The 25,890-nt window shown below is 42.2% G+C and overlaps 1 protein-coding gene across 4 annotated transcripts in view; it reads left to right on the forward strand.

The window, feature by feature from the left end:
* The window catches only part of ARMC8 (armadillo repeat containing 8), a 62,311-nt gene that overhangs the window by 34,143 nt on the left and 2,278 nt on the right, over nt 1–25,890 (forward strand). For 3 of the 4 annotated variants that reach the window (XM_030226989.2, XM_050977813.1, XM_050977814.1), the window contains 16 exons: nt 2,488–2,547; nt 3,727–3,807; nt 5,096–5,171; nt 5,260–5,350; nt 9,038–9,098; nt 11,884–12,084; nt 14,748–14,843; nt 16,208–16,290; nt 16,565–16,646; nt 17,853–17,939; nt 18,913–19,005; nt 19,476–19,625; nt 21,298–21,393; nt 23,344–23,439; nt 23,910–23,982; nt 24,913–25,006. In XM_030226989.2, the coding sequence (XP_030082849.1) occupies nt 2,488–2,547; nt 3,727–3,807; nt 5,096–5,171; nt 5,260–5,350; nt 9,038–9,098; nt 11,884–12,084; nt 14,748–14,843; nt 16,208–16,290; nt 16,565–16,646; nt 17,853–17,939; nt 18,913–19,005; nt 19,476–19,625; nt 21,298–21,393; nt 23,344–23,439; nt 23,910–23,982; nt 24,913–25,006 (1,520 nt within the window). The remainder of the gene's footprint in view (nt 1–2,487; nt 2,548–3,726; nt 3,808–5,095; nt 5,172–5,259; nt 5,351–9,037; nt 9,099–11,883; nt 12,085–14,747; nt 14,844–16,207; nt 16,291–16,564; nt 16,647–17,852; nt 17,940–18,912; nt 19,006–19,475; nt 19,626–21,297; nt 21,394–23,343; nt 23,440–23,909; nt 23,983–24,912; nt 25,007–25,890) is intronic. The other variant, XM_030226987.2, reaches the window with a different exon arrangement.

The raw sequence follows: 25,890 nt of genomic DNA on the forward strand, positions 1-25,890 counted from the left end.
CTTACAATGAGTCCTCTGGAACTGAATTGTTCCTTTGTTAAGTATCTGTGCACTGCCTTGACTGTTATTTATGTACACTCATCCCTTTGCATTTCTTCTGCTCAGTGAACCTGAGGACTGAGAACTGTCCATTTAGTGGGATATAAAGATAAAACTCAGCTGCTAATATTTAGGGAGCTCTTTAAAGAAAACATAAAGACAAAATCCTACACTGGACCATGGAAGTTCACATATATACCTAATAGTGGAAAAAAAATTTGGTATTTAGGGAACAAAAATGGAGCAGTGAGGCACCTCCTGTTTAAGTGGCCCTTGAAAGTCTCCTTAACAGGCTGAGGAGTTTGAACAGGTGAAAAATGAGGCCATGTTGGCCTACAAGAAAAATAACCCAGGGCTAATTATGGGATGGTAAAAGAGATGGTTTATACAGTCAGGGATTGGCTCTGGGAATATAAACCCTGATGGCTGGGAAAGAACAGAAAACAGTTATTGTCATATTTTTCCAAAGGAGTTATTTTCTTGCAGCTCCAGCAGTTCCTGGAGGCTTGCATTTCTGAAATGTTGTTTACAATGCAAATGCACAGTCACTTCACAAGTGAGGAAGGTCTTCTGAATTCACCATTCCATTTTGAGTGCCTCCTCCAACCCCAAACCTCTCTCAAATTTTAGAGAGAATGTCTGGAAAAAATCAGGTTTTTGGAAAGAAGTTATTGGCTGTGTAAACAGAGAGAAACCAGGCTGCACAAGGAAGGCAGGGTAATGGGTATGAGTGTGAGGAAATGGTTGCATTGCAGAATAAACAGCTGCATAACAAAGAAAAATATTTGAGGTTGAGTAAACAGATCATCACAAATGTTAATTTGATCAAGAACTCATTCTCTTGCCCAAGCAAATGCAGCTGTTCAGCAAAAATCTGACATGTTTCTTCTGTTTTGTTTAGTTTTGGTGTTTCAGGTTTATAATGTCAATGATTGTATTTTCAGACAGAGCAAAATGCCCCTAATACAATGAAGACACATTTGCAGGGGATTTTCTCACTTCAATGAATAGGCAAAGTACATTCTTATAATTATAAACAAAAATATATATATATACACTGAAAGTTTCAGTATTCACTTCATTTTAAATGAAGACTCTATCTTCCTCCAAAAGGCCCTGAGAGAGAGAACCTTTCTTACTTTTTTTTCCCTGAAGCAATAAGTTACTATAAATAAACCTTTGTATTTAGGTAAGGCTTACCATATGTTCTAAGAGGCACTGATGCTTTTATTTCTCTTTTTCCTCATCTTAGTAGATGTATTAATGGAACTAACAGTGACTTATCACAGCTCCTGCCCTCCTTGTCCCTGCACTGTTCTCAGCTCACATCTGTAGCCATTTCTTTCTCTGCCTTTCCAGCATTTTTGTTGGTTTCTCAGGTTTCTGCCTTGCCCTCTTCCATTTCCCTGGAAAAGCTCAGACCACTTCTCTAGAGTTAGGAAATCTATCTTTTGGGTTCCTAGCATATTGATGCTGGCTTCTGCTTTTGCTGCTCTCTTTTGCTGCTTCTCCTTGCACATTCAGAGTTAAAATCAATGGCAAAGGAGCCTTGCCCTGGAGAAGAGCCATCCTGAGCAAGGGAAGTGTTGATTTACAGGGGAACAGATGCAGTTCTTAACATACAGAGCCAGGATTCTATCAACATAGCAGCAAAAAAGTAAACTGAAATCAGGCTGATGTACCTGGGATGTGAAAGTGCAAGTCAAAATTAACTTTCTAAGAGTCTCTCTGTCTCAGTTCTTTTGTTTTCAGAGCAAGTGGTGTGAGCAGGTAGAATTGATTGTTTTAGGAAGGGTCCAGGATAAAGCCTGTAATCAAGGCAGCTTTCTCCAGGCCTTCTTTTGTTGGGTGACCTTAGCCTGCTACTGGATCCCTGCCCCAAGGGACAAAGGCACTTAGGTACCTGCTTGTCATTGTGGAATGAGTTGTTACATTGTGCTACCCTAATGTTTCCTTGAAAACTGGCATTTCATGATGGAAGATTGTTCAAGAAGTGATGTCTATTCCTGAAATATGTCAGGCATTTGTGTTTGGAGAACAAGGTCACTGTCAGAGGAGTGGAGCTCTGTCACTGTACCCAAGGTGGAACAAAACCAGGCAGCCTTGCTGGTAAAGTGGGGCCTGAACTGCTTGGAAATGCTTAATCACATTCTCAAGTTTTCACCTTTATATTTGCAGCTGTCCCTCTTTATGGATTAGTGCTTCCCTGGTTGTGCTGGTTGGTGTGTGCAAACACAGTGTGTGCAGACAACATATTTCCACTTGTGCAACTCAGATACACCCAGGTGTCACCTCTGTACAGGCATCTGTCCTGCTTGCACAGAATCTGCCACCTGTATCCCACGGAGGAGTCACTAATACTTGGGAATTACTAAATCTAGGGCAGTATGATTTCTTCTACTTTAAACTCACTCATTTTTTTCACGTATTTCAATATCTGTTCTTCAGCTCCACCACTGGCATAGCTGCGGCTTTAACTCATTGCCTCAGCCACTTCTGTGTGCCAATGTAAGTGGTTTTTCTCCTTCAACCATGCTGTTTTAATTGCATTTTTTGGTAGAAAGCTCTTGGTGGCAGTAGCAGCTGAAGCATCTCTTAAAGCACCAGATATGTTACATCTGGAAGTAATTTTATGCTTTTTTCTTAGAGGTAAGAGGTACTCTAAAAATGTTCCTTTGACTGTGAGAGGAATCTGATTTCAGCTGTATCTCAGATTTGAAGATAATGTGTCACTGATGCCTACAAGGGTGTAAGAGGTGCCATTAACTCAGCCAGGTTTGAAGTAGAGATTAAGGAGTGAAGAGACTTTCTACACTTGCAGATTAGTCAAGAAAATGCACAGAGGGATGATAAATGCTGTGGCATCCTATAAGCTGAATTTAAATGTGCATAGCCTGTGCTTAATGCAGAGATGACCAGAGCTATGAAACTACTTTTAAAGATAGGTTTGCAAATCAAAGACCAGCTTTGGCAAGAGACTGCTGAGGGCTGCAGGTATTGAGATTTTATGTTGTTTTTTTCAACCTCATCAAGCCTTGTCATTCTACAGAAGTTCTTAGACCTTTCTCCTGCAAAATTTAGTATTTGTGTTTCATTCCAAAGGCTGTTTTGGAAAAAATACTGACATATCAGCCATTACTAACTTAGATCTTGAAGTCAATAATAGGTGATGGCTGGCCAGATTTATGGCCAAATATGCTTGAAACTAAAATAATAAATAATAAAAAATTGGAGAATGTGAATTTCTTCTCAAAGAACTGTCACTCTGTCTGGAACCAGTTTTAGAAGAAATCCCTTCTCTTCTGCAGTTAGAATTGTTGAAAATGCTTAATATTAACAGTGAGGAAGACATTAGTGACTGCTGATCTTTTATGTGATTTGTAGAGAAAATCAGGTGCTTTCAGTTGTTTCCAGTAGGAGTAGAAACAGAAGTTCTCTATCCATGTTTCTTCATTTGTGAGAACTAATGTCATTGCCTATTGAAGGAGACAGTGGAAATGATTACCAGAAAAGGACAGATGTTATAAAAATATAAGTTGCAGTTGTTTATGTATAAAAAAATTATTATGCCAGCCGATTACAAAGTAAATGTTAGGAAATATATCTTAAATATTTAACACTAAATTGCAGACAGTGGAAATGTCTTTCATGTTGTCTTAAAAACCCTGTGTTATGTTTCCTTTGAAGGGTCCAGATCACCAGACAATCTTATTTAACCATGGAGCTGTTCAGAACATTGCACATCTGTTGGTCTCCACCTCCTACAAAGTAAGACATTTCAACTACTCTGTTTAACATGTGTTTATGAAAGGAATTCAAATGGAGATTATAAAAAGCATGTCTGTGCCTGTGAACCAAAGCTATAAACAGGTATGATGTGTATTTGTAGAATAACAGTTGCTTTTACTTGCCATTTTCTATCAAAACCAGAGCTATTTTACTGTGAAGTTGAAGGAGCAGTGAGGAAAACAGGGCTGCCTAGCATTGCTCCAGAGAACAACAGGCACTTAGCAACCCAAATGGTCTAATTTGTTGAACAATAAATGAGAATAAGAAGTTAAGCTGAAGAGAAGCAAGTGTGGTCTGTCCTGAAAAGGAAGTCCTACCTGTAAAAATAGATGGTTGTGGAATGTGTGGAGGCCACCAGCTGCCTGTGCTGTGCTCCCTGAATTCCTGAGTCAGTGCTCCCATCTCTGTTGTGTTTTGGAAGTCCATCCTGGACCATCCCCTCAGAGGACATCACACTTTACCTGTAACTTGATGGCCAGGAGGGTCAGCTCCTTCTCAGTCCTTCCACTTGGGGAAGTTTAAGTATGTGCACCTGTATAAGGGCAAGTCAAAGACTAATACCTGAACTAATCTAGGTTCTGTGATCTGGGAAGGTGATAATGGTTATCTTCCCTGGGGCAAAAAAGAAGTTATAAAGATTTCAGGAACTAGGCAGCCATGAAACATTGATTAAATCAAAACTTTGGACTGAAGAAGGAGGAGCCAAGATGAAGAAATTTGTCCATCATTTTCATCCAGGTGGTACCTGAGGCTGTGTAATGGCAGTAAAACTTATGGTGTACATTTGTTCTGAGATTAGTTTGGAATCACTGCAGTTGGATGGCTCTCTTCAGACATTTTATTAAGTCCCCCTTGAAAGGATTTGAAATAGAAATCTCAAGGGTACATATTTCTCATTCTCTAATGTACTTACGAGTCCTGAAAAGTAAAAGTACCATTGTTATATAGTATTGTTCTATTCTTCTGTAGCTTTTTACACATTTGTGAGGCATTACAAATAAGACCAGTATTTCCTGTTTAGTTCCCATGTTTTAACCTTGCTGGTTTTCTTCAGAGTTTACAGCATACCCTACAGAAGGATAGTTCCAACAGGAAGATGACAGAAGTCAGGGTGTGAGTTAGATGTTTCCATCTGCAATGATTCTTCATCTCAATTTTTTATTGATTATACAGCACTGTTTTCTACAAGCCTATCCAGCAGTATAGCCCAGTTTTGCTTTGAAGTCAGAGTTGATATTTCATTTCAAAAAACATTGTTTTTACACAGGTCCGAATGCAGGCATTGAAATGCTTCTCAGTTCTAGCCTTTGAGAATCCCCAGGTATCCATGACTCTGGTCAATGGTGAGTGCAATGCTGCTGCTGCTGCTGCTTTGACACTCACTTTTTGCCTGGCTGCATGAGAATGACTTGGAGCTCTCTCTCTTTTCAGTGTCTGTTGATGGAGAATTGTTACCACAGATTTTTGTGAAGATGTTACAAAGGGACAAGCCCATTGAAATGCAGCTCACATCAGCCAAATGGTAATTGTCTTCAGGAACTAGGGAAATAGCAGGGAGCTTAATCCTTCCTCTTCAACTGCTCCCTTCTTCCTTGTTCCCAAGTAATATGGGATGTAAAATGTTAGGAATAATTAAAGATACTGTTTGCATTATCTGAATCCTTGAACAAGTGGGTCTCACCCTATTTTATAATGTAGCTTTCACTCTTTGCTGTACTTAAGGGAAAAATATTGCTGGGCAGCAGTTTTGTGAGGAATGTGTGTTCAGCCATATGGGTTTTCACATGTGTCTTGGATTTTATAACAGACAGATATTTTTGAACAGCCAGAGGACGGTCCTGAACTATCATCCTTGGTGGCTGTGCTGTGTTGGAGACTGCACCAAGATGATGGGAGAGCAGAGGGACTAACCTCTACCCAACTGTTTTAAATAAAACAGATTATTCTTCAGATTTCATGAGCTCATACAGCAGAATTAATGGTATTAATTAATTTTGTACTTCAGCTTTCCCTGCTGGTGTGGGCACATTTGTGTTCAGATGTATAATGACTTCCTACCCAGTGACAAGACGTGACCCAGTTCTGTAATAGCAGCACCCTGGTTATGCTCACTCCATAAGCTGGGATTGTCACCCTTTAGGATCATTTTCCTTTTCTTGTGTTGATAGCAATGAAATAAATCTCTCCAGGGAGTTCAGGAGATAAAATCACCCATTTGTATGAACTACTAAAATTAAGTCTAACTCAGGTGTTTGGTTGCTGATGCATTCTTTGATTATTCTTTTCGTTTTTGATGGCTTTCTTTTGACAAGGAGCAGTGAGTTCTCTGAGTTCAGCAAACAATTTCACAGTCACTGGTGTCAGTACAAGTCTCTTGATTCTGGTTGAGGAACAGGTGGTGTAGGTAGGATCTGTGACTCTCTGCTCATGCTGCCAGGTTGTGATACCCTAAGTTATTCATGAAAGCAGTTTCAGTGATGTGCATGTCTCTAAGGGGGGTTCTTGGGTAATCCCACTCCATGTAGGTGGTATGTCTTGGGACCTCCCAGCCTCAATTCCAACCACAATTGGCCCAAGCAGTCTGGTTTTACTGGTTTTGTTGGGCAATTCTTAGTGAAGAAGGCAAGTTAAATTAATTGCACTGTAGTAATGTTAGTTCTGATTGATTTATGTGTTTCTTTGAGAAGTCAGAAAATGCATAAAGAATGACATACTTAAAAGTAATTTTTTTACTAATCTCAAGATATAAAGCAGTTGACAAGTCATAAAGACAGGCTGGAGTTAGAAGAATTGTTCTGAGATGGACATTCCCAGGTCTACTGGTGTTGTTTGCTGATAGAAGGAACTGGGTACCCATCTTCTGCTGTTGCTTTGCTGTACTTTGGCTCATCTGGACCTTTGAAGCATGAAAGAAAGTGATGTGGTGAAAAGCAGCAAAAGAAATTTGCAAGGAAATGGCAGACAAACCAGTCTCTTCAATTTGAGATTGGATTTTTCCCAATTAGTCCACAGGCACTCATCCTTCTTAGGGCTCACAGTTTTACAGTTTGCAAAGCCCTGCTGGTTTTTCTTCTGTAGGTCTATCCCCTACCTGATTGCCTCCAAGTCAGGCTCTCTCTTCCATTTTCTTAATGAGACCAGTAGGTTTAAATTGTCACAGATGATGTTTTTTCTGCTTGTAAATTAGATTTCACCCCTACCTTGCCAGTTTCAGTCAGTTAATCTGCAGTTCCTCTGATTTATCATTTGACTCTTTGGAATGCAGATCTGGAAGGTTTTTTTTTTTTCCTTTTGAACATTCTCTATAATTTCTATTGAATCTGGACTGGCATCTTTAAGAAGTTCCTTTTCTTTTCCCTCAACGATTGAAGAAGACTTGGAAGACTCAAGGTAATAGCTCTTAATTGAAATGGAGCAAAGATCCTTCCCTTGAGCAGCAGTGTTGGGACAGAGGGAAGATCAGGATGCCCCTTGGGAGAGTGCTTTGCAGCTACAAGTGGAGCAGTAACCTTTCCTGCTAAAATCACCAGAATTGCTTCAAGCTAAGCTAAGCCCATGTTACCTGAAGTCAAAAATTACTTTCTTTCATTGCTGAAATAGAGCTACTTTGCCTGGCAAATAGCTGAATGCAGCTGCCATTCAGCTGCCTCACCAGACTGAATGGCAGCTGCAGGATGGGTGCTTTCCTCCTGACTGCAGGTGTGAAAGAGAGTTTCCTGCTGTCAGCTGCAAGCCTTGGGCAGTAAAAGTTTAGTAGATGGTCTCTGTGCTAATATTCAAGTCTTATCTCTTACTTTCTGAGAAATAATATAGATATTATTTAATAATAATAGATATCTGATTGTGGGATTTTTAGCTGTAGCTATATTCAGAATGAGGATCAGTGTTGTTGCCTCTAAGAGGTGAAAGAACTCACTCTGGGCCCTTGGAAGGAGCTCAGGGATGTGGTGAAACACACCCTGGTTATATGAGCACATTGCTGTTCTGATTGACCCTGTGTACAGCTTCAGCCTGCCCAACTGAGGGGCCAAACATGTTAGTTTAAGTTACCTTTACTGAAATAGAGTTACATTTTTAACCTCCACCATGACATGATAAAACCCAGCTCTAATGGTTAGTTCAGAAGCTAAAAGAAGAGAAACTGGTGCACAGCGGTTCCCCTCCAGCTCCATTCCACTGCCTTGTAGCAGAGCAGGTAAAAACGAAACCACTTCAAAGTAAAACACTTTTTTTGGTGGGTGAACTATTTTGCATTTCTGGTAGTTTGGGGCACTTTACAAGTATATTAACAAAGAATTTGAAATTTGTCTGATGCTGTGTGCTGATGAGACCTTGTGGTTGTCATATCCACTGTGAGCTGTTGTCTAATAAGGGCCAAATGCTGGCTTGGTGCAGTGTCAGAGCCTTGGCTGGGTTCATTGTTAGTGAGCGTGTGTTGGTCCCTGCAGAGCGTAAAGCCCTGCCTGTGGACAGGCAGCACAGCAATTCCACCTCTCCTGGGCTGGGGCAGGGCCTGGGGGTCTGTGCCTGAGCTGTCAGGCTGTGTTCCTCTGCTCATGGCTGCACACCCAGGGACAGATACTTAGAGGAAAGTCTGGGTGTGTTGCACCTTTGCTTAGTGGAGGTTTTCCTTTTGGGTGTGTGTATGGGGATAGAATATAAGAAAATAAAGATAGTGTAGAAAGTAGTCTTACCCATAAGGAGTTGCAGCTGGGCCAATTATCAAAGATTAGGAACAGGCCTGAATTTGACAGGCAACAGCTGTAACCAATGAGAAGAAGAGTGCTGTAAAAGAGTGGGGGGAGTTGAGAAGGGAACTGGAATCAGTTTGCTGCTGTGTGAAGAAGAAAGAGTCAGTGCTCTGAGGAGCTGCCCATGAGACACACCAACAAGCTATGAAACTTTTGCCATAAGGAGACAACAGTATAGAACCCCTGCAATAAGATGATAACAGGGTGGGGCTCAGGCAGGGTGGTGGTGTGACCCTTTGTGGCCAGTGTGTGCTGTGTGTATTGATCAGTGCTCTAGCCAGGGCTCCTGCACTGCAAACCTGCCAGAAAGTGCACCTGGAGGAGTTTGTGTGCCCAGGCCTAGTAACCTCTGATGTCTTTAAATCAAACACAGGAGGATGTTTCATTAGGACAGATGTTCTGCAGCAGCTGAAGTGCACCAAAGCCATGGTAGGTGACAGTGTCTTGTGTTGTTGCAGCCTTACTTCCATGTGCAGAGCCGGAGCAATACGGACGGATGATCCCTGCATCGTTCTGAAGGTGAGCTCTGTCCTGCTTCAACTACCTTGTAAATGTAGAATAATTATTTTTGTGCTGGCCATGACAGATCCTTAAACAGTTCTCTGTTCAAAAGGTTTTCACATGTAGGTTTATCTTGGTTTTATTTTCTCATATAGGAGGTAGCACAAAATCTGTTACACCAAAGATTGCAAAGCACCAAGTTCTCCTGGCTTTTTTTTTTTTTTTTTTTTTTTTTGTTAAAAAAAGTTCCCTGATTTCCTTTTTCTCCCCAAGTAATGGTAGATAAAAAATCTACCTGTTGGCTGAGACAAAGGCCTGCCCCTCCTGTCTTTTTGTGCAATAAAGTGCAATGTACACTTCATTCCGGTGTGCATATTAGCATCTGTTCTGCACTGGCACCTGGTACTGCACAACTGAGGAAGCCAAGTTGCATCATTCTCCCTCATCCTCTTTCTTAGCCTTGTTCCTAATTGACACTCCAATTCTCTGCTCTCCTTTCTCCCTACAACCCCTTAAAACTGGGGGCAACAGTTCCATTCTCCCAACCCCTCTCTCCTGCAAACCTCTTTCTTCTTTGGAAATACCTTCCCTTCATGAATCCCCCATGCTGGGCTGTGCCGTGGTCAGGATGTTTGTGTTCCAGAACTGCTCTGCCCTGGGATAGGAAGCAGGCTTACTGCCTGTAGCAGGTCGCTCTTTGGAGCTGGACCCTGCACTGTGAAGCTGCTCATGCTGGGCCATGTGGGCCCTGTGGAAAACCACCATCCTTTCAAAGCTTTGTAAAGGGATGTGCTTGAGCCAGCTCACAGCAAAAGCAGCATTTTTTCCTTGTGGAAGCTACTTCAGCACAAATCCATGTTTGAGGCTGTGGAATTAAATGTGTTGTAGTACTTGAGAGTAGACAAAAAAGTGAGGGGGGAAGGAAGGCACAGAACCTTTGCCTTGTTCAAAGCACCCCAATGATTCCTCTTCTAGGAGCTCATACTTGCAAGATAACACAGCGTCTCTGTGCTTAATCCAGCCCCAAATCCTTTAACCTGTGCTGAGCTGAAGTGATGGCCCCTTTAGCATTCAGGAATTATTGACCCTTTGCTATCAAACTTTCTGCATTTGGGGGCCAGTCAAGAATGTGTGTTTTCAAAATGGCTTTAATTTACTTTCATTGCTCAGTTTGAGTAGTGGGTTGGCCTGCAACATGGGGAAAAAACTAAAATCCCTTGAGAAGGACAGGAAAGGCTGATAAATAATGGATTTAATAGGAAGGGAAATGATTTCTCTCTAATCCTAATAATGAAACTGTCCAGATAACCCAGATACATCCCAGCCATACCATGAAAATTAGATATTCCATGTTTACAGTCCATTTCCAAACTTTTATCTGCTGGCCAGGTGTGCATTGTGGCTTTCCATCTTACACCCCTATGCAGCTCCCTACTCCTGTGCATTAATTGCACTGTGCTGACCTGTAGGTCCAATGGAACAGTTAAAATGTGTCTGTCAGAAATCTTCCTTCTGTTTTTAAGCAGATGGAATTGCTCAGTGTTGAAAAACATGAGATCTGTGTTTCTTGGGTGCATGCAGGCAGTTACTTAACAATGCCCAGCCCTTGAGTTCCAAGAAATAGCTCATTTCATTGCAGGCCATTTGACCTTGGAAAGAATTAAGAAGTCCATTGTCTTTGTGATTTAGACATGGAATTCCACTTCTTTCTTTCTCACTCCACATGAGTGTAATTTTTTGAGAGCCTGTGTACAATCTTCCCTGCTGCCTCAAGGCCAGGTATGCAGAAGGGAGTGAGCTTTGGCTCACTGGATTAGCTGCAAGATTCACTACCTCAGTGATAATCTTTGAGGTGGCATCTAGCTTTCAAAAATATGTAGGCAAGTCCTGTTTCCTGTGCAATGGAGATCAGGTATTTATCTGTTTAATCATATGAACAGTCAATGGGTAGATGTTATTTCAGTTCCCCAAAGCATAACTCTGAGCAACATTTACTGGAGTTAGTCTGTTGAACTTGGTGGCATTGCACATGCAAAACCTTGGTGTTTATTCCTTGTCCATTTTCATATTTGGGAAGGCTTGAGGGAGCAGAGTCCCAGCTCTTGGAGAATTGGCCTGTCCAGAGTTAAGTGCTTTCCATTGGGCTTTGGTAAAGCAAGACTTGATTGGTTTTCCTGTTTCAATAGAGAAGGTGTAACAAAACTGTTGTGTGGTGTGCAGGTAGGGGGGGTAGGGGGAATGCCAGGGAAGGCAGAATGGACCTGGATTCCAGGTTATCTTCATTTCTGATTGATCAAATATGCTGCTTGCTGAGGAGTATCCCTCCCTTGCCCTCTGCTCCAGGCAGCTAGTGTGTGGGAAAGGAACCCTGAGATTATTTCTGACTGCATTGTCCTTAGTTAATCCTGGATCACAGAAGGGCAGGAGGGGTCAAGTACTTGAGGGCAGTGTGGGTACTTTTGGTTCTGGTGTGTAGTAAGAACAGGCCTGTGAAAATATCAACTTCTAAGGGGGGGTTAAAAATTTTTTACAAGGCTTTGTCAAACTTTGTCTATGTTTACTTTCAAACATTGCATCATTTTGGCTGTGTGAGAGGTTGTGTGAAAATAGCTGATGGTACACTCAGCAATGCCTGAACAATTCTTCTGTGTGTGGAGTCTTTGAACCAACTGAAATGTGTGTGTGTGAAAGTTCTTATCTAAAGAACAGTGCAGAGCATTGCTGGATGACAGTTGTTTCATTTCTTTGGAGTTTCTTTATCAATGTAGCTGCACTAGGAACTCCTTTTATTTAATCTCTGCAGACTCTGCCATGCTTGGTTCGAATGTGCAGTAAAGACAGACTGTTGGAGGAGAGAGTGGAGGGGGCAGAGACTCTGGCCTACCTGATAGAGACAGACGTGGAGCTGCAGAGGATGGCCAGCATCACCGACCACCTCATCGTCATGCTGGCAGACTACTTCAAGTACCCCAGCTCCGTCAGTGCCATCACCGACATCAAGAGGGTGCGTCCCTGACCCGCTCTGGGCCTTGGAGGAATGGGCAAAACCAAAAAGAAACCAGCTCAGGATGGGGTTTTTTAATTCTGGTTAAACCTGGTGTGGTAGCAGGCCCCCAGCCTGCTACCACATAGCATTGGCTCTACGATCCAGAAGGCATGAAAGACACTTTATTATTAGAAATCTAGAGTTCTTATGTCACTGTTAGGCTGGACGTGACAAAAAGCTTTTTATTCTGCATGTTCTCCAGCTTATATACTCTTAACAAAGCATGATCTTAAGTCATTAACTACTCCACAGTAACATTATATTCATTGGTGCAAAGCAATTAAGGTCAATATAATTGGCAAAAGTTTGACAGAAATTTAATAAGGCACGTGTATACATCTACTTAGGCACTCAGTCTAGCTTACAAAAATTCTCATGTATCTTTTCTAATCTGTTTCCATGCTGACAGCCTTGTCTTCTTCCTTGCTATGGATACACTCAAAAATCATCAACTGTTATCTCTTCTCTTAACTCAGCTTTGCTTACAAGCCAGCTGTCAAACCCCTCCACATTCTTATAGAAACATTGGTGGACCTAAGAACTGATTGGTCTCAAAGTGAAAACTTCTCACATACTATTGGTGGTTATCAATAACACATTCTAGAGAACCACATCTATAAACAATGGTTACAGAAAGAGAGATAATAAATTGTTTGAATTCTTTTCCTCTTAAGTTTCCCACAGCTTCTACACAGCTTCCCAAGATTTTTCTAAAAAAGTCTGTGCCTGCTCCCTCTGACCAGAGAGCTGCTGCCACAACCTGGTGCCTGAGGGCCTCAGTTGAAAGGTGACCAGAGGTGCAGCAGCACTTGATTCTTGATGTTTGTACTCTCCAAGGCTCAGTTGCTGCTCTTTGGAGACTCCGTAAACCACACAAAAGTGTTCATGTCTGGTCTTCCCTTCCTCTAAGTTTAAACATCTTGCCTTCAGGAACCAGTACATTTCAGCTTCAAAAAGATAATAGTCTATGTGAAGAGAGATTTGTTTTCAATTCTTGGGTCAGGTTTGTGGAAAATCTGAACTTCAGAGGTGGTTCTGTTGAGTTTAAGCACAACAGAACCACCTCTGAAGTTCAGAATGTCATGGACTGTTTCATATTATGAGTTATCTGCACTTGCAAGACATTGGATAAACAGAGACCAGATGTACCCTGAAGTCTTACTGAGACTGTTTGTTAGAAAGAACCCCAAAAAATAGATTACAGAGCTTTGCTTTTTTCCTGAAACTGGCCCAAGGGACAGGTTCATGTCCCTGACCCTTATAGAATGGGGTTAATGCTGCATAGAGAGCCTCTTGAATGGTCTGTAAAAATGCAAATGAAACATAAAAAAAATTAGTTGCAGTATAAAAAATTGAGCAAAAAGAAGTTTAGCAGCTTATTGAGGAGTAATGGATGTTGGCTGTAGCATCAAAAATATGATCAGGTTCCAAGAGCAAGTAGGGTAATTCTAAATATTATGACAGTGCTCTGAGTGTGCAGTAAGTCTGTAGAGGCAGCCAGCTGGGAATCCAGGGTACTGGCTTTGAACAGAGAGCTTGGAACTGCACCCTGTAAGGTAAAACTACGTGAGGAGTGAGTGAGGAATCTGCCAAACAGAGAACTTGTCTGCTTAAAATATTTATAACATAATATTAAAATATTTATAACATAATGTTTTAATACTTCTGCTCCAATATAGCTGCAGAGGAGAGAATTACTCACAGAGCTTAATTTTTGACATTTCTTTTATTTCAGCACTTTGCTACCTTATACTGTCATTTTCCTGGCATTTTGTGTAGACTTTGAAGGTTGCATTGTTTTGTAGAACACTTTGGGTACAGAGTTTTGAGAGTAGTCAGAGCCACAGAATTATTTTCAGAAGAGAACATGAGGAGATCTGGGAGCCCAAATTTGCTGTTCCAAGCAGGGTCAATCTCAAACACCACTATTTTATGATGCCTTTAGTGCTCCCATTAGTTATCATAAAATCACAGAATGTCCTGAGCTGGAAGGGACCCCAAGGATCATCCAGTCCAGCTCCTGGCCCTGCACAGACACCCCAACAATCCCACCCTGTGCATCCCAGAGAGCATTGTCCAAACTCTCCTGGAGCTCTGGCAGCCTTGGGGCTGTGCCCATTCCCTGGGGAGTCTGGGCAGTGCCCAGCACCCTCTGGGGGAAAAACCTTTTCCTGATATCCAACCTCATCCTCCTTAACATGGCCTGAGATTTAGAAACCAACTTGGGCTCCTGGTTTTGCTTCAATTCTCTTGATAAAATTGTTTTGATTCTCTCCAGATTTTTCACTCTTTCTAGCTAGTTCCTGTAGGTCTCTCTTGGGAGATAAGAATACCATTTACCTAAGTATGGTCTTGATAGACTCATAACCTTGTTTTGGCCTCAAATTGAAGACAAAGTTGTCTTCTCTGTAACTTAGCAGAGAAATTAATTGTATTCTTAACTCTGATTATTGCATTTAGCTGGTAAATGTGGACATGAGCTCAGGGAGCAGCACCTTGTGCTTCTGGCTGCCCCTGGGGTGGCAGACAGAGAGCGGGTAAGCAGCAGTGTAGAACAAAGCAGAATGTCCCACTGCAGCTGCTCTGGTGGCTGAGCCTGGTGCCTGTGCTGTGTTTCCCAGCTGGACCATGACCTGAAGCACGCCCACGAGCTGCGCCAGGCCGCCTTCAAGCTCTACGCCTCGCTGGGGGCTAACGACGAGGACATCCGCAAAAAGGTGAGCCCTGCTGGCAGGGAGCCTGCTGGGCACTGCTCAGCCACATGGGCACTGCTCAGCAGCAATTCCCACCCTCCCAGGGCTTTCCCCATTGTGATGGAAATAGGTTGAAATGAGGCCTCTCTTCTCCATTAATATGAATTTTCACATTGCGTGGAATTGGAGGAAAAATTCATATCTTGCTATCAGAGTGTAACAAAAGTAAAGTTTCGTAGTGTGAGCATCTTTACAGTGATGAACTAGACTTGGACAAGGAGTTGTCTTTCAGCATTTTTGGTACTTGGCTACTCATAAGGAATATTGTTGTGGCATAGGAGAAATTTCTGAAACTTGTGTTCTGAGAGTGATAATACACCTCTGTTCTCATTTATTCCATTATATGACAAATGTTAAAAAAACCAACCCTGGAAAGTCTGCTCATAAACAAAGTCAGAATTTGTTTCATGATTCTCAGGTGACCAAAGCTTTGCACTGTCATAACAAAGCAGTTGGTGATTCAAACGTTACAGCAAAGAGATTGGTTGCTTGGGCCACTCACATAGTTAAAAATTAATGGGTGGAAAGTGGAGGGAACTTAATAAATGAATAATTAGAAGGAGAATTTTTTTTAAATTAATCATGGATTTGCAGTGTCATGTTGCAAGTGCAGAAGACAGGAATGTTTTCTGAATTTATTTGCTGGTTAAAGGGGAAAAGCAGAAGGAAGGGGGCAGGTAAACACAGGTAAACATCATGAGGATTTATCAGTGGGGGAACCACTTGGGATCTCCAAAATTCAAGACCATAAACTCCTCTTTTGTTGCTTTAGTTAATAGTGAGGATCCTCCTTTTACACAGCTTTTAATAAGCAGCGGGTGTGTACACGCCAAAGTTGATTTATTATGCAAAATCCATCCTTCATCTGGGTATTAACTCCCTTTTATACTGGTCTTAAGTGTTTGTGCTGGCCTTGTCTAAATATGGCAGATGAGCTTCTGGATATTTTTTATCCACACAGCTCTACAACCTTTCTCTGATCTGTAGTTTGTATATGTTCTGTGCACTCACACATGCTCACTTTTGTTTTACTATGACATTAAGGGTAATTCAGGTATATGTAGGTGTATATGTATAGAGAGATGGATACTTTTATATAAAAATCACCCTCTTTGTTGCTTGATCAAAAGCCATAGTGGAGCATAGAATATAGATTTTTTTATTTCCTAATTGTAGATACACAAAACTTTCCACTTAATCTAGCAAGAGAGTGTGGCATGCTGGTTTTAGCTGCAGTTTTCATATGTAATATTGAAGGTGCTGCAGCCAAAACCCCAGCAAGCCAGGAATGCTGTGAGCTGTGCACTGACCTGAGTTCTTTGGTGCAGATCATTGAGACTGAGAACATGATGGACCGTATCGTTAACGGCCTGTCCGAGTCCAGCATCAAGGTGCGCTTGGCTGCAGTCAGGTGAGCCTGTCCTCATCCCTGCAGAACCTCTGTTGCACCTGGGAGAACTCCTGGCACTGCCTGAGAGCTGCTCTGAACTCACTTCTGCCCTTGAGACCCCTCCTGGGGGAGAGGGGCAGTTACCCTGGGCTGCTGCAGGGTTTTCTCTTGGCTGGTCCCAGGTTTCTCCCTGCCTGCCCCCCAGCTCAGTAATCCTTGTGGAGCAGCAGGGTGTGTACAGCAGTGCCCATGGGGGTGTGCAGGTCTCACAGGGAGGATTTCTCTTCCATTCCAGATGTTTGCACAGTTTGTCCCGTTCTGTCCAGCAGCTCAGGACAAGTTTTCAGGATCATGCTGTATGGAAGCCTTTAATGAAGGTAAGTGAAGAGCAGTCAAGTCTCAGTGCTTAGAGTGTTCTGGTCCATTCAGGGAGCACAGGGTGACTGTTCACTTGGCATGCCCTGCTGTAGAATCATGATACAAATTACCTAGAAATCAAAATCCTGGGGCCTTCTCCTAAGAGAGTCATAAAATCAACAAAAGGCAACAGCAGCAAGCGTGCTTGGTTTTGGTTGGCTTTTTGTTTCCTTTTTTTCATTATTGTTTTTGGGGTTTTTTTTGTCATCAGTGAGTGAAGCTAAATTATTCTCAATGCTCACACAGGACACTACAAGAACTACATGTCCTTTAATGTCAGATTCAGGCTAGATGGCACAGTTGAAACTTGGTCTGTGAGGCCTGCAAGAGAATTTAGATATGTGTTTTCTCCTGGGATTCTCTGCCTCTTACATCTCATTGCAGATTCTATAGCTGAAACCAAAGAGCTCAGAAAGACCTTTAAAAACACACATTGTCATATAGAGCAATTTTCCACAAGATAAAGTGAGATTCAAGTGTGTAAGATATATGTCATCTCTCATCCTGTAATGTCACTGTCACAAATACAGATAAATAAACCAGTTTCTCAGTTTCAACATCTTTTAGACCTTGAAAATGTAGAACAGACCAAGTCTGCTAGCACATCTGAAGGCTTGGGCAGTATTGACAGCCATAGAATTCTCCTGAAGTCAGCTTGATTTGTCTGTTCAGAAGTGAAATGGCTGGAGCACAGAAGGTGTTGTTGGCAGTAGGGAGCAAGGGAGGAGCATCTTTGGTTCAGGAATTGGTGTATTGGTGCTGCTGGAGATCCAGGCAGAGATAAGGGACTGTAACTTGTCTCAGGCTGTGCTCCTCTGACAGGATCCTCCTTAGGAAATTTGCTGTGTTGTGCTTAGCATGAGATACAGAGCGGTTGAAGAGGCTCCTCCTGGAGCTTCCTCTGCGTATGTGTCCTTTGCAGAGCAGGGCTTGTCCCCACTGATTTCTACTAAATTGGACTGAAAGCTCTCAAATCTGACTCCTGTAAAATAATGCATTGCTCCAGCTTGTCCTGTGATGTGGATCAGTCTGGGTCTGCACTGCTAGCATGGAAGCACCTCCAGAAGTCTGGAATATCCAGCTACAGCATAACTCCAGGTATTCCATTTTAGTGATCTCTTCATTATCCTGCTAATAATTTCCCTCTCTCCCCTTTGTGCCTGCAGGTTTTACAGAATGCTCCAAATGAGATTCTTGTAGTAGCATCTTCCACGCTATGCAATCTTCTTCTGGAATTCTCTCCAAGCAAGGAGGTGAGTACTTAGCCAGCAGCAGGGAGGAGGATGGACTGAAGTGAGATTTCACAATGGTTCAATTAGCATAAAGGCATGTTAATTGGCAGCCATTGCTTGTGACATGTTATGGAGCTGTGATGTTACAGAGCTGTGTCACTAATGGCTTGGGAACAAAAAAATCATCTGCTTACAGTGCTGTGACAGTTAATTTGGTTGCTAAAGACAAGAAGCAGGCATGAAGTTTTGTCATTTCCTTTTTACTTGTAAAACACTGTTATCTAAAAAGATCATAAGAAAAAACCACACTGATAATTTGCAATGTGATCCATTGTCTTAGAGAATTACTGCTACTGTAGTGCTGAAAATGCTGGCTTAGCTGAGTCTTGTGTTTTTATTGTTCTCTGATGAACAGTACAGGATATCTGGTTCTGCAGAGTCTGTATTTCATACAGATCATACACACAAATCAACACTCCACAGCAGTGCAACAATTCCCCAAGTCTAAAATACTTCTTAATTACAGAAAATATTTGCAAGATTGTGCTGTATGTGGGATCCTGCAGCGCTCTGTGGATTACCAAATTATCAGTTGGTCTTGGTGGTTTCAATCATATCTGTGAGACAGCAAATTAACTGAAATAATAACTGGCCATGAGGCAGCCATGGGGCTTTTTTTAGCTGACTGCAGGTCAAGTGTTCATGGGGTGTGAGCAGCAGTGTGAGGTGATGTATATACACATATAAATGTGTGTGCATCCATGTCTCCACAAACACAGAAATAGGAGAAATCAGCTGCCTTGACCTGACTTTTTTCGTAAAACCTACTGTTAAATGGCCATGGATATGGGGTGTGGCATGGCCAGTTCATGTGAGTGCACTGGGCATGTTGTAAGCTCAAGAATAAGATATAAGGAGTATATTTTTAGTATTTTCATATGTGCAGTTAGTCTAAGTAGTGTTGTAAAGATCTGCTTTTCCCTCCTTCTTTCAGCCTATTTTAGAATCAGGAGCCATAGAACTTCTATGTAGTTTAACCCAGAGTGAAAATCTTGCCTTGCGAGTGAACGGCATTTGGGCTTTAATGGTGAGTAGGACACCCAGTGAAATCCCACTTGTGACTGTGTGCCTTAAAAAGTTTGGGAACATACCTTGTAGAACTTGTCAGTTGTTTTTAACAATGACATAATTGAAATCTGGCTTATTGTTCCACCAAACTGCAAAAGAAAAACAGCATCAGCCTGGAATGCTTCACCCATTAGTCCATAAAGTAGAATAAATTCTGCAGTTCTGGTACTAATTTTGTTGCCAAGATCACTCAGGGAAGCAGTTGTGTCAGTAGCATGCCATGGGGAAAATAAAAGCAGGTAATAACCAGGTTGGTGTAGGACAGTATGAAAATTGAATTCACTGTGTAGCAGTTGCTCATAAATTTCAGCCTTTTTGCAAGACTAATTTAGGAAGGATATATTCTTGTAGGGAATAGTCTACTAAAAGAGTGAAAGCCCAGGTTTTCAGGTAAAAAAAAAAATCCATTAAAAGGTGTGTCTGTTTCAGAACATGGCATTTCAAGCAGAACAGAAGATCAAGTCAGACATCCTGCGAGGTCTGAGCACAGAGCAGTTGTTTCAGTTGCTTTCTGATTCCGATGTAAATGTTCTGATGAAAACCTTGGGACTGCTCAGGAATCTTCTCTCCACTCGCCCAGTAAGTAGAGCTGCAAACAGACCGTCTGAAAGCTGATCAAACAAGCAGCCAATCCAGTGCTTCTGTGCAGGACATTTCCCTGTTTTAACACCACTTGGATTTATTTGAATATCTGTAAGCAAATGTGCAAATCAGTGTGAGAAAGTATTTGAAGGAATCCTCTGCATCCATGGAAACGCTGTAATTATTATCAGAGCTAGACATTTTCATGTAATGTTCAATTCCATTGCATTTAGCTCTTAGCAACATTATTTTCACAGCAGTTTCTCTGTGAAACTTGTCCAGAACAACACTGAGGGTTGCACCATTGAGTCAGTGTATGGGAAGGTCCAGATCTCAAAGATACCTGTCTTTCTTCTTCCTTGGCACTTGAAATACATCTGTTCTTATCCATCTACATAGGTAGTACTGGCTTTGTGAATTTGGTGTAGGACTGTGCACTCAGAAAATTCAGATGTTCATTTTACACCCTGAAATGAAGTAGTTGGAAAATCTTAAGTCCAGGAGTTGTTTTTGACAGGGAGACAGAGATATTCATGGAGGAAAAGAAAGGGGTAATGCCCTGTGAAGAGCAGAGGGAGAACATGCAGCAGGAATTTGGCAAGCCAACATTTTAGAGGGGAAAAAAACCCATGAAGCCTCTCTGTGCACTTATCACATACTGTGTTTCTACCAGAAAAAGGTCACTGTAAAAAATCTTCTGATATTTTTACTCATTGAGTCTCAATAACCTTGATAGAAAATTAGCTCTGTCTTAATGTGAAAAAATACTTGATAGCCTGTCATTCATTGAATTCACCCTGACAATTCTCACTGTCACTTAAGGTGTTCTCCATCTGGAGCTATGTGCCAGCTTCACTGCTTCCTGTGGCAGGTTTTAGAGCCAGAACCAGCAATTTTCAACCTCTTCTCAAAACTCACTCCAGAATAACTTATTCAGCAGCTTTCCAATGAAATCCCATTATTAGCAAATTTAATAAGTTCTACAAGAATCCCTGAGGTCTTAAAGAATTGTAGTGTACTGTGTGCTGATCATTTCTGGTGCCTGTTTGCTGCCACTCCTGGGGTTTGGTATCAATTAATCCAGTAGATCTTGTTTAATCTTTTCTCTTATTCTAGTGTAGGTGTTCATAGTCTGTCACAAAGTGATCTTTGAGCTGTGACCTGGTGAACTTCGGGCAGTTTTCCCAGACAATCACCAATGCATCTGGCTTATTTCTCTACCTTCTTTAAGGCTTTGGCAATGTGACTGTTGGACCTGGGCACAGTGTCCCTGCAAGAGAAACAAATACCAGAGGAGAAACATCAGTTTTCTCACTCCTCTCTGATATTACGCCTGGTTATCAGAAGAAAAGTGATTGTTTCCAACTGCAGCATCACACATTTAGAGCCTGGGTCAGCAGGGTTCAGTCCTCAGCCTGGCAGCTGAGACAGCAGTGTCACCTCTCCAGGTGACAGGGAAAGCACCACCAAGGCCCATATGATGCTCTCTCAGACAAAAGCAGGCTCCATGTGAAGAACAATGTTCTGAAGTGTTTCTGCTGTGATTAATTCTTGGTTTGGGAGCAGTGCTCTGTGTGCAGTGTTGCTACTCCTCACTTAGAGTGATTCAAGCAGGAATGTCCCTTATCTGGGGAGTTACACTAAATGTATTTCATCCTTGCTTTGGCAGCACATAGACCACATAATGAGCACTCATGGGAAGCAAATCATGCAAGCAGTGACCCTCATTCTGGAAGGGGAGCACAATATAGAAGTCAAAGAGCAGGTACATTTTATGTTCTGTGTTGTCTTGACAGATAATATATAAGAGCAAAGAATGCTTACTGTTCACAATGTTTGATTTTTGTTTGGCATTACAATGTGCTGTGAATATTTTACTGAGATCTGTCAGATTAATAACTTGAGTACCTACAAGAATGTTTTTCTTTCTAATGGATTGTTACAAAATTGTTTGAACTGAATTCAGATTGGTTTTGCAAATGTAGGGTTGGCAAAGAGGAGGGATGTGAGAGCAGAAGATTTAAATTGGGGCTGTTGCATGGCTAGAAGGGATCAGTAGGAATAGAAGAGAAGCACTAGCAGGGAAAAGAGCATCCTGGTGGAGCCCAGGAGAAAGTGGGGAGGAACCTGGCCTGACAAATTAAAACTTAAGAAAAAGCAGTCTGCAAGAGAAAAGGTAGAGGGAAAGAGGAGATGGCCAGCAGGGAATGGCATCCTGGAGCCAGTGTACAAGGACAGCTGCTGTGGGGGTGTAAAGCAGCAGTCAGAGGATAGGATCCATGATTTGGCTGGATAACTCTTGTGCCAGACAAGACAGGTAGTGGGAGAACGGTGTTCCTTCCTCATATGGGGTGTGTGGTGGGGAAGGATGGGGGCAGCAAGGAGCTGTGGGAGATGCCAGAGGATTGCTTTGGCCTAGGTTGGATGGGAAATGAGCATGGGAAATGAGTGTAGGAGTAGAGCTGGTCTAAATCTCTGCTCAGGGAAGAATAGGCTGAAGGCCAACAGGCCTCCTTTGACAATTTAAGTGCAAAATTAGAAAAAAAATCCCCAAAGACACTTGCTAGCAAGTTTAGTGACACCGTGGGTCTGAAATAGCTGAGAATTAACCCCATGTGTCTTTTTAGATAGGTTTTCCTGCCACAGCTGAGGTGGCAGGAGTGGCCTTTATGCTGTAGGTTATTCACCTTGCCACACCTACCCAAATTATTTCACAGGAGAACCAGCATACCTGAGAAATGCTCTGGGAAAGGGCTGGGGCTGTATATGAGCTTTGGAGTTTGGAGCCTATATCCACTGAGCATTTCCTTGGTCCCTGTGGTGCAGCTGGCTCTTATTTCAAGATCCAGTACTACCTGTCTGCACAGTAGAACCCCTGCTTGCAGGACAGTGATTGTCTCTGTCATTGCTGGCCTCATCAGGATGTCATTAGCAGCTTGGAAGTAATTAGTCTCTGCAGCTGCTGACACAGTGCAGCGCAGCTTAGACAAAAGCACATACAAGTGCTGATCCTGCTCCAGTGTCATCCCAGCATGGCCAGAAAAGATGGTCAAGTTCTTCAGAGCTCTTTGGGAAGGGGCCTGTGGAGCACCTGCTGGTGACCCTGAGAGGCAGGGAAAGGGCTGTGCCACTCAAAGCTCTGTGCAGGTAGTGCCAATGTGGGCCAGGGTGCTTCCAGGGCATCCTGTGGGATGGCTTCTCTAATTTGAAAGAAGTAACCAGCTGCAGAAGTAGCTGGAGTTACCTCTGCAGGTGACAACTGTGATTAGACTTGTTGAAAACAAACAACTCCTCTACCAGATCAGCAGAAAGGCCTCTGTCTCTCCTGCTCCTGGCCTTAAGAATGAGGTGGAAATGGTTGGGCTTTGTTGTTTTTTCCTTTCCCCCCAGCCACTGCTACAGAACAGACTGCTCTATATTCTGGGGCATTTTTTATTTCCTATATGTTGCAGATTTCCCTAAGAGACTTAAAATGTTCTTCCCGGCAATGAATTAATGAGTGCTGCTCTTCATTTTAAAATGGTGATGAATGTTTTTGGCCAGGGCTGCTCCCCACAGCTGGTGACTCCTTGGCATTGGCCCTAGATGTGAGCAAACTGGAAACTCCAGATTAAAGATATTAAAACTAATTAAAGGAGTTGTTTGTCCTGAGTTCAGAGCTGTCATGGGATGTGATCTGGGGCCAAATAACTTCCCAGTTCTTTCTCTCTTTCAGACATTGTGTATCCTTGCCAATATAGCAGATGGCACAACAGCAAAAGAACTGATTATGACCAATGATGACATCCTGCAGAAAATCAAATACTACATGGTAAGAGGGATTTCTCTTAAAGGATTTGTGTTAGTCTTTTGCAGGACTGAAAAGAGGAAAGTGCTTTAGGATTTTGTTTTGTGAATTATTCACTATCATGCATTTAATTTCCATATAACCAGTGGGGTGTAAGTGCAGTTTGGTATGGCAGAGGTGTACAGAGGAACTGACTAAAAGGAAGAATCCAGGGGTTATTTTCTATAAAAACATGACAGTGATGTCATCTACATAGAAAACATTTAATGAACTTGGAAAAGGCATATATTGAAGATGTCAGTAAACTTTTGGAAGGAAGTGATTGACCACTACTCAAGTGCCTTATATTATGGCCCTATGTTTGAGAGAAGTTGTAGATAAGAATTAATCCCAGCTTTGCTATCTTATTTATTCCATAATGAATGCCAAACTATAAATCTTGTGAATTTTTGAATTCCTTCTTCTAAACTTGAGTTCTATTTTTCTATATTTAGAGTCATTCAAATGCTAAACTACAGCTTGCTGCCATGTTCTGTATATCTAATCTCATATGGAATGAAGAGGAAGGTAAGAAAACCTCCTTATTAATGCACAGACAAGTTACTATCCTGATTAAAAAGCTTTTGTTGAATAGTAATCAATATTTGCAGTGCACAGTGCAGTGGGATCCAAAGTGTAATGGGAAACATTATTATAGGTGTAGTATGGAATGTGGGAGTGGTCAGGAGACTCTGAGGAGGCTGCAGAGAGCTTTCTGGGGGAGGCACAAAGACACAGTGACCATAAACAGGAGCTGCAGAGACACGGGAGGTTTTCACCTGTAGCATTTCTCTGAAGTCTCTAAATTATTGGAGTGAATGAGAATTCTTGTAAGAGCTTCCAGATCTTAAAGGGGCTGTGGAAACTCATTTTTGGAGGGAACAAGTTCACTGGAGAGAATAAATGGATTAGAAGGGGATTTCTGGCAAAGAAATTTTCCACAGTATGGTTGGGCCAAATGTGTGGCTTGAGCCAAAACCAGTTAAAGGACTTGTGTGTGGAACTGGGAGCAATGGATAAGGCATTTGGTGAGAAGTCATGGCCTGGCACAGTGGGAGGTTACCAGGAGGGGGCTGAAGGATGGTGCTGCTCAGGTGAATATGGTGAGAGGAGGAGAGGGCAGAAGTCAGGCTCAGAAACACCTCCAGGGGAATGTTCTCTGCATGCAAATCTTCTGAGATCAGGCAGATGAGAATAAAACAGCTGAAGTCAGGATACCTTAGGATAAAGATTTTTGCCTTCAAGATGTTCTTGGCTCCAAACATATGCAAACAGAGCACAGCAAAAGAAGCTGGAGCTCCCTGGGGAGTTTGAGGGAGTGTTTCCATGGCTGTGCTGCAGCTGGACATTGCTCCTTACCCCTCCTTCAGCTGGTTCCTCCTCCCACCCCTCCCTGCTGTCCTGCAGCCCCTGGGGCTTGTGCCACTCCCAGCCCTGGGATTGTTGTTGTTGTTGCAGGTTCACAGGAGCGCCAGGACAAACTCCGAGACATGGGAGTGGTGGATATTCTACATAAACTGAGTCAGTCCTCAGATCCCAATCTGTGTGACAAGTGAGTATGAAGATAGTACAGGATCACCACAGCTGTTCATCTCAATGAAATTATTTTTAACTAATTAAGCCCAACAGTAACTTTGCACACTCCTGTGCTGTTACCTGTGTTAGTATCCACACAGATCATCTGGCTGCTTCCCAAACACATGTAAAACCAAACCAGTTCCAATTTCTGGGGTTTTATGTTAACCTTTTGCAATTATCCCACCTACAGTTAGCAGCAGCCCGTATATATTCTACAAAGGAGAAAATCTGATCTTTGAAAGATGTTATACACAGACAACACAACTCAAAACTGTGCATTTGTTTTTAAAATGCATTAAATTAGGTATTCTTGGTTTTATGAAAGATGTTCTAGTGTTCTTAGACATCTTTGTAGTAAAGTTAGGGGTTCTCATCTTAAAATCTATGCCAGAGTATTAGCACTACAAATGGTAATCAGGAACATTTTGATATCCCACTGCTGCCACACCAGCCCCCCCATGAGCTATTATGGCTTGTGATCACAGCAGGAAGCTGGGAAGAAACAAATAAATAATCATCTTCCGTGGTGATGAGTTGCATCAGGTCCTGGAAAAGTCTGTTAGGGTCATGGTAGCAGGTTGGGAGCTGTGGGGGGACAAAGGAAGAGCTAAGTGTCTCACTTCAGGTGGGAGGAAACTCAGAATTAGCCCATGTGATGATGGAATTGTAACCCCAGACTGGTGGGAGGTGTTTTTGTTTTAACAAAAATGTTGTGCAATATTAGATTACCTAAATTGCATTATTAGACTGGCTTCTTCCTCCCTCTCACCTCACTGTATGTTTTTGGTGGGGTCAGTATTCCTACAGGATTCCTGACAGGACCAATGTGCCTGTAGCATATTCTGAGTTGACACTCCT

This window comes from Serinus canaria, chromosome 9, assembly GCF_022539315.1.
Source record: "Serinus canaria isolate serCan28SL12 chromosome 9, serCan2020, whole genome shotgun sequence".
Taxonomy (NCBI): domain Eukaryota; kingdom Metazoa; phylum Chordata; class Aves; order Passeriformes; family Fringillidae; genus Serinus; species Serinus canaria.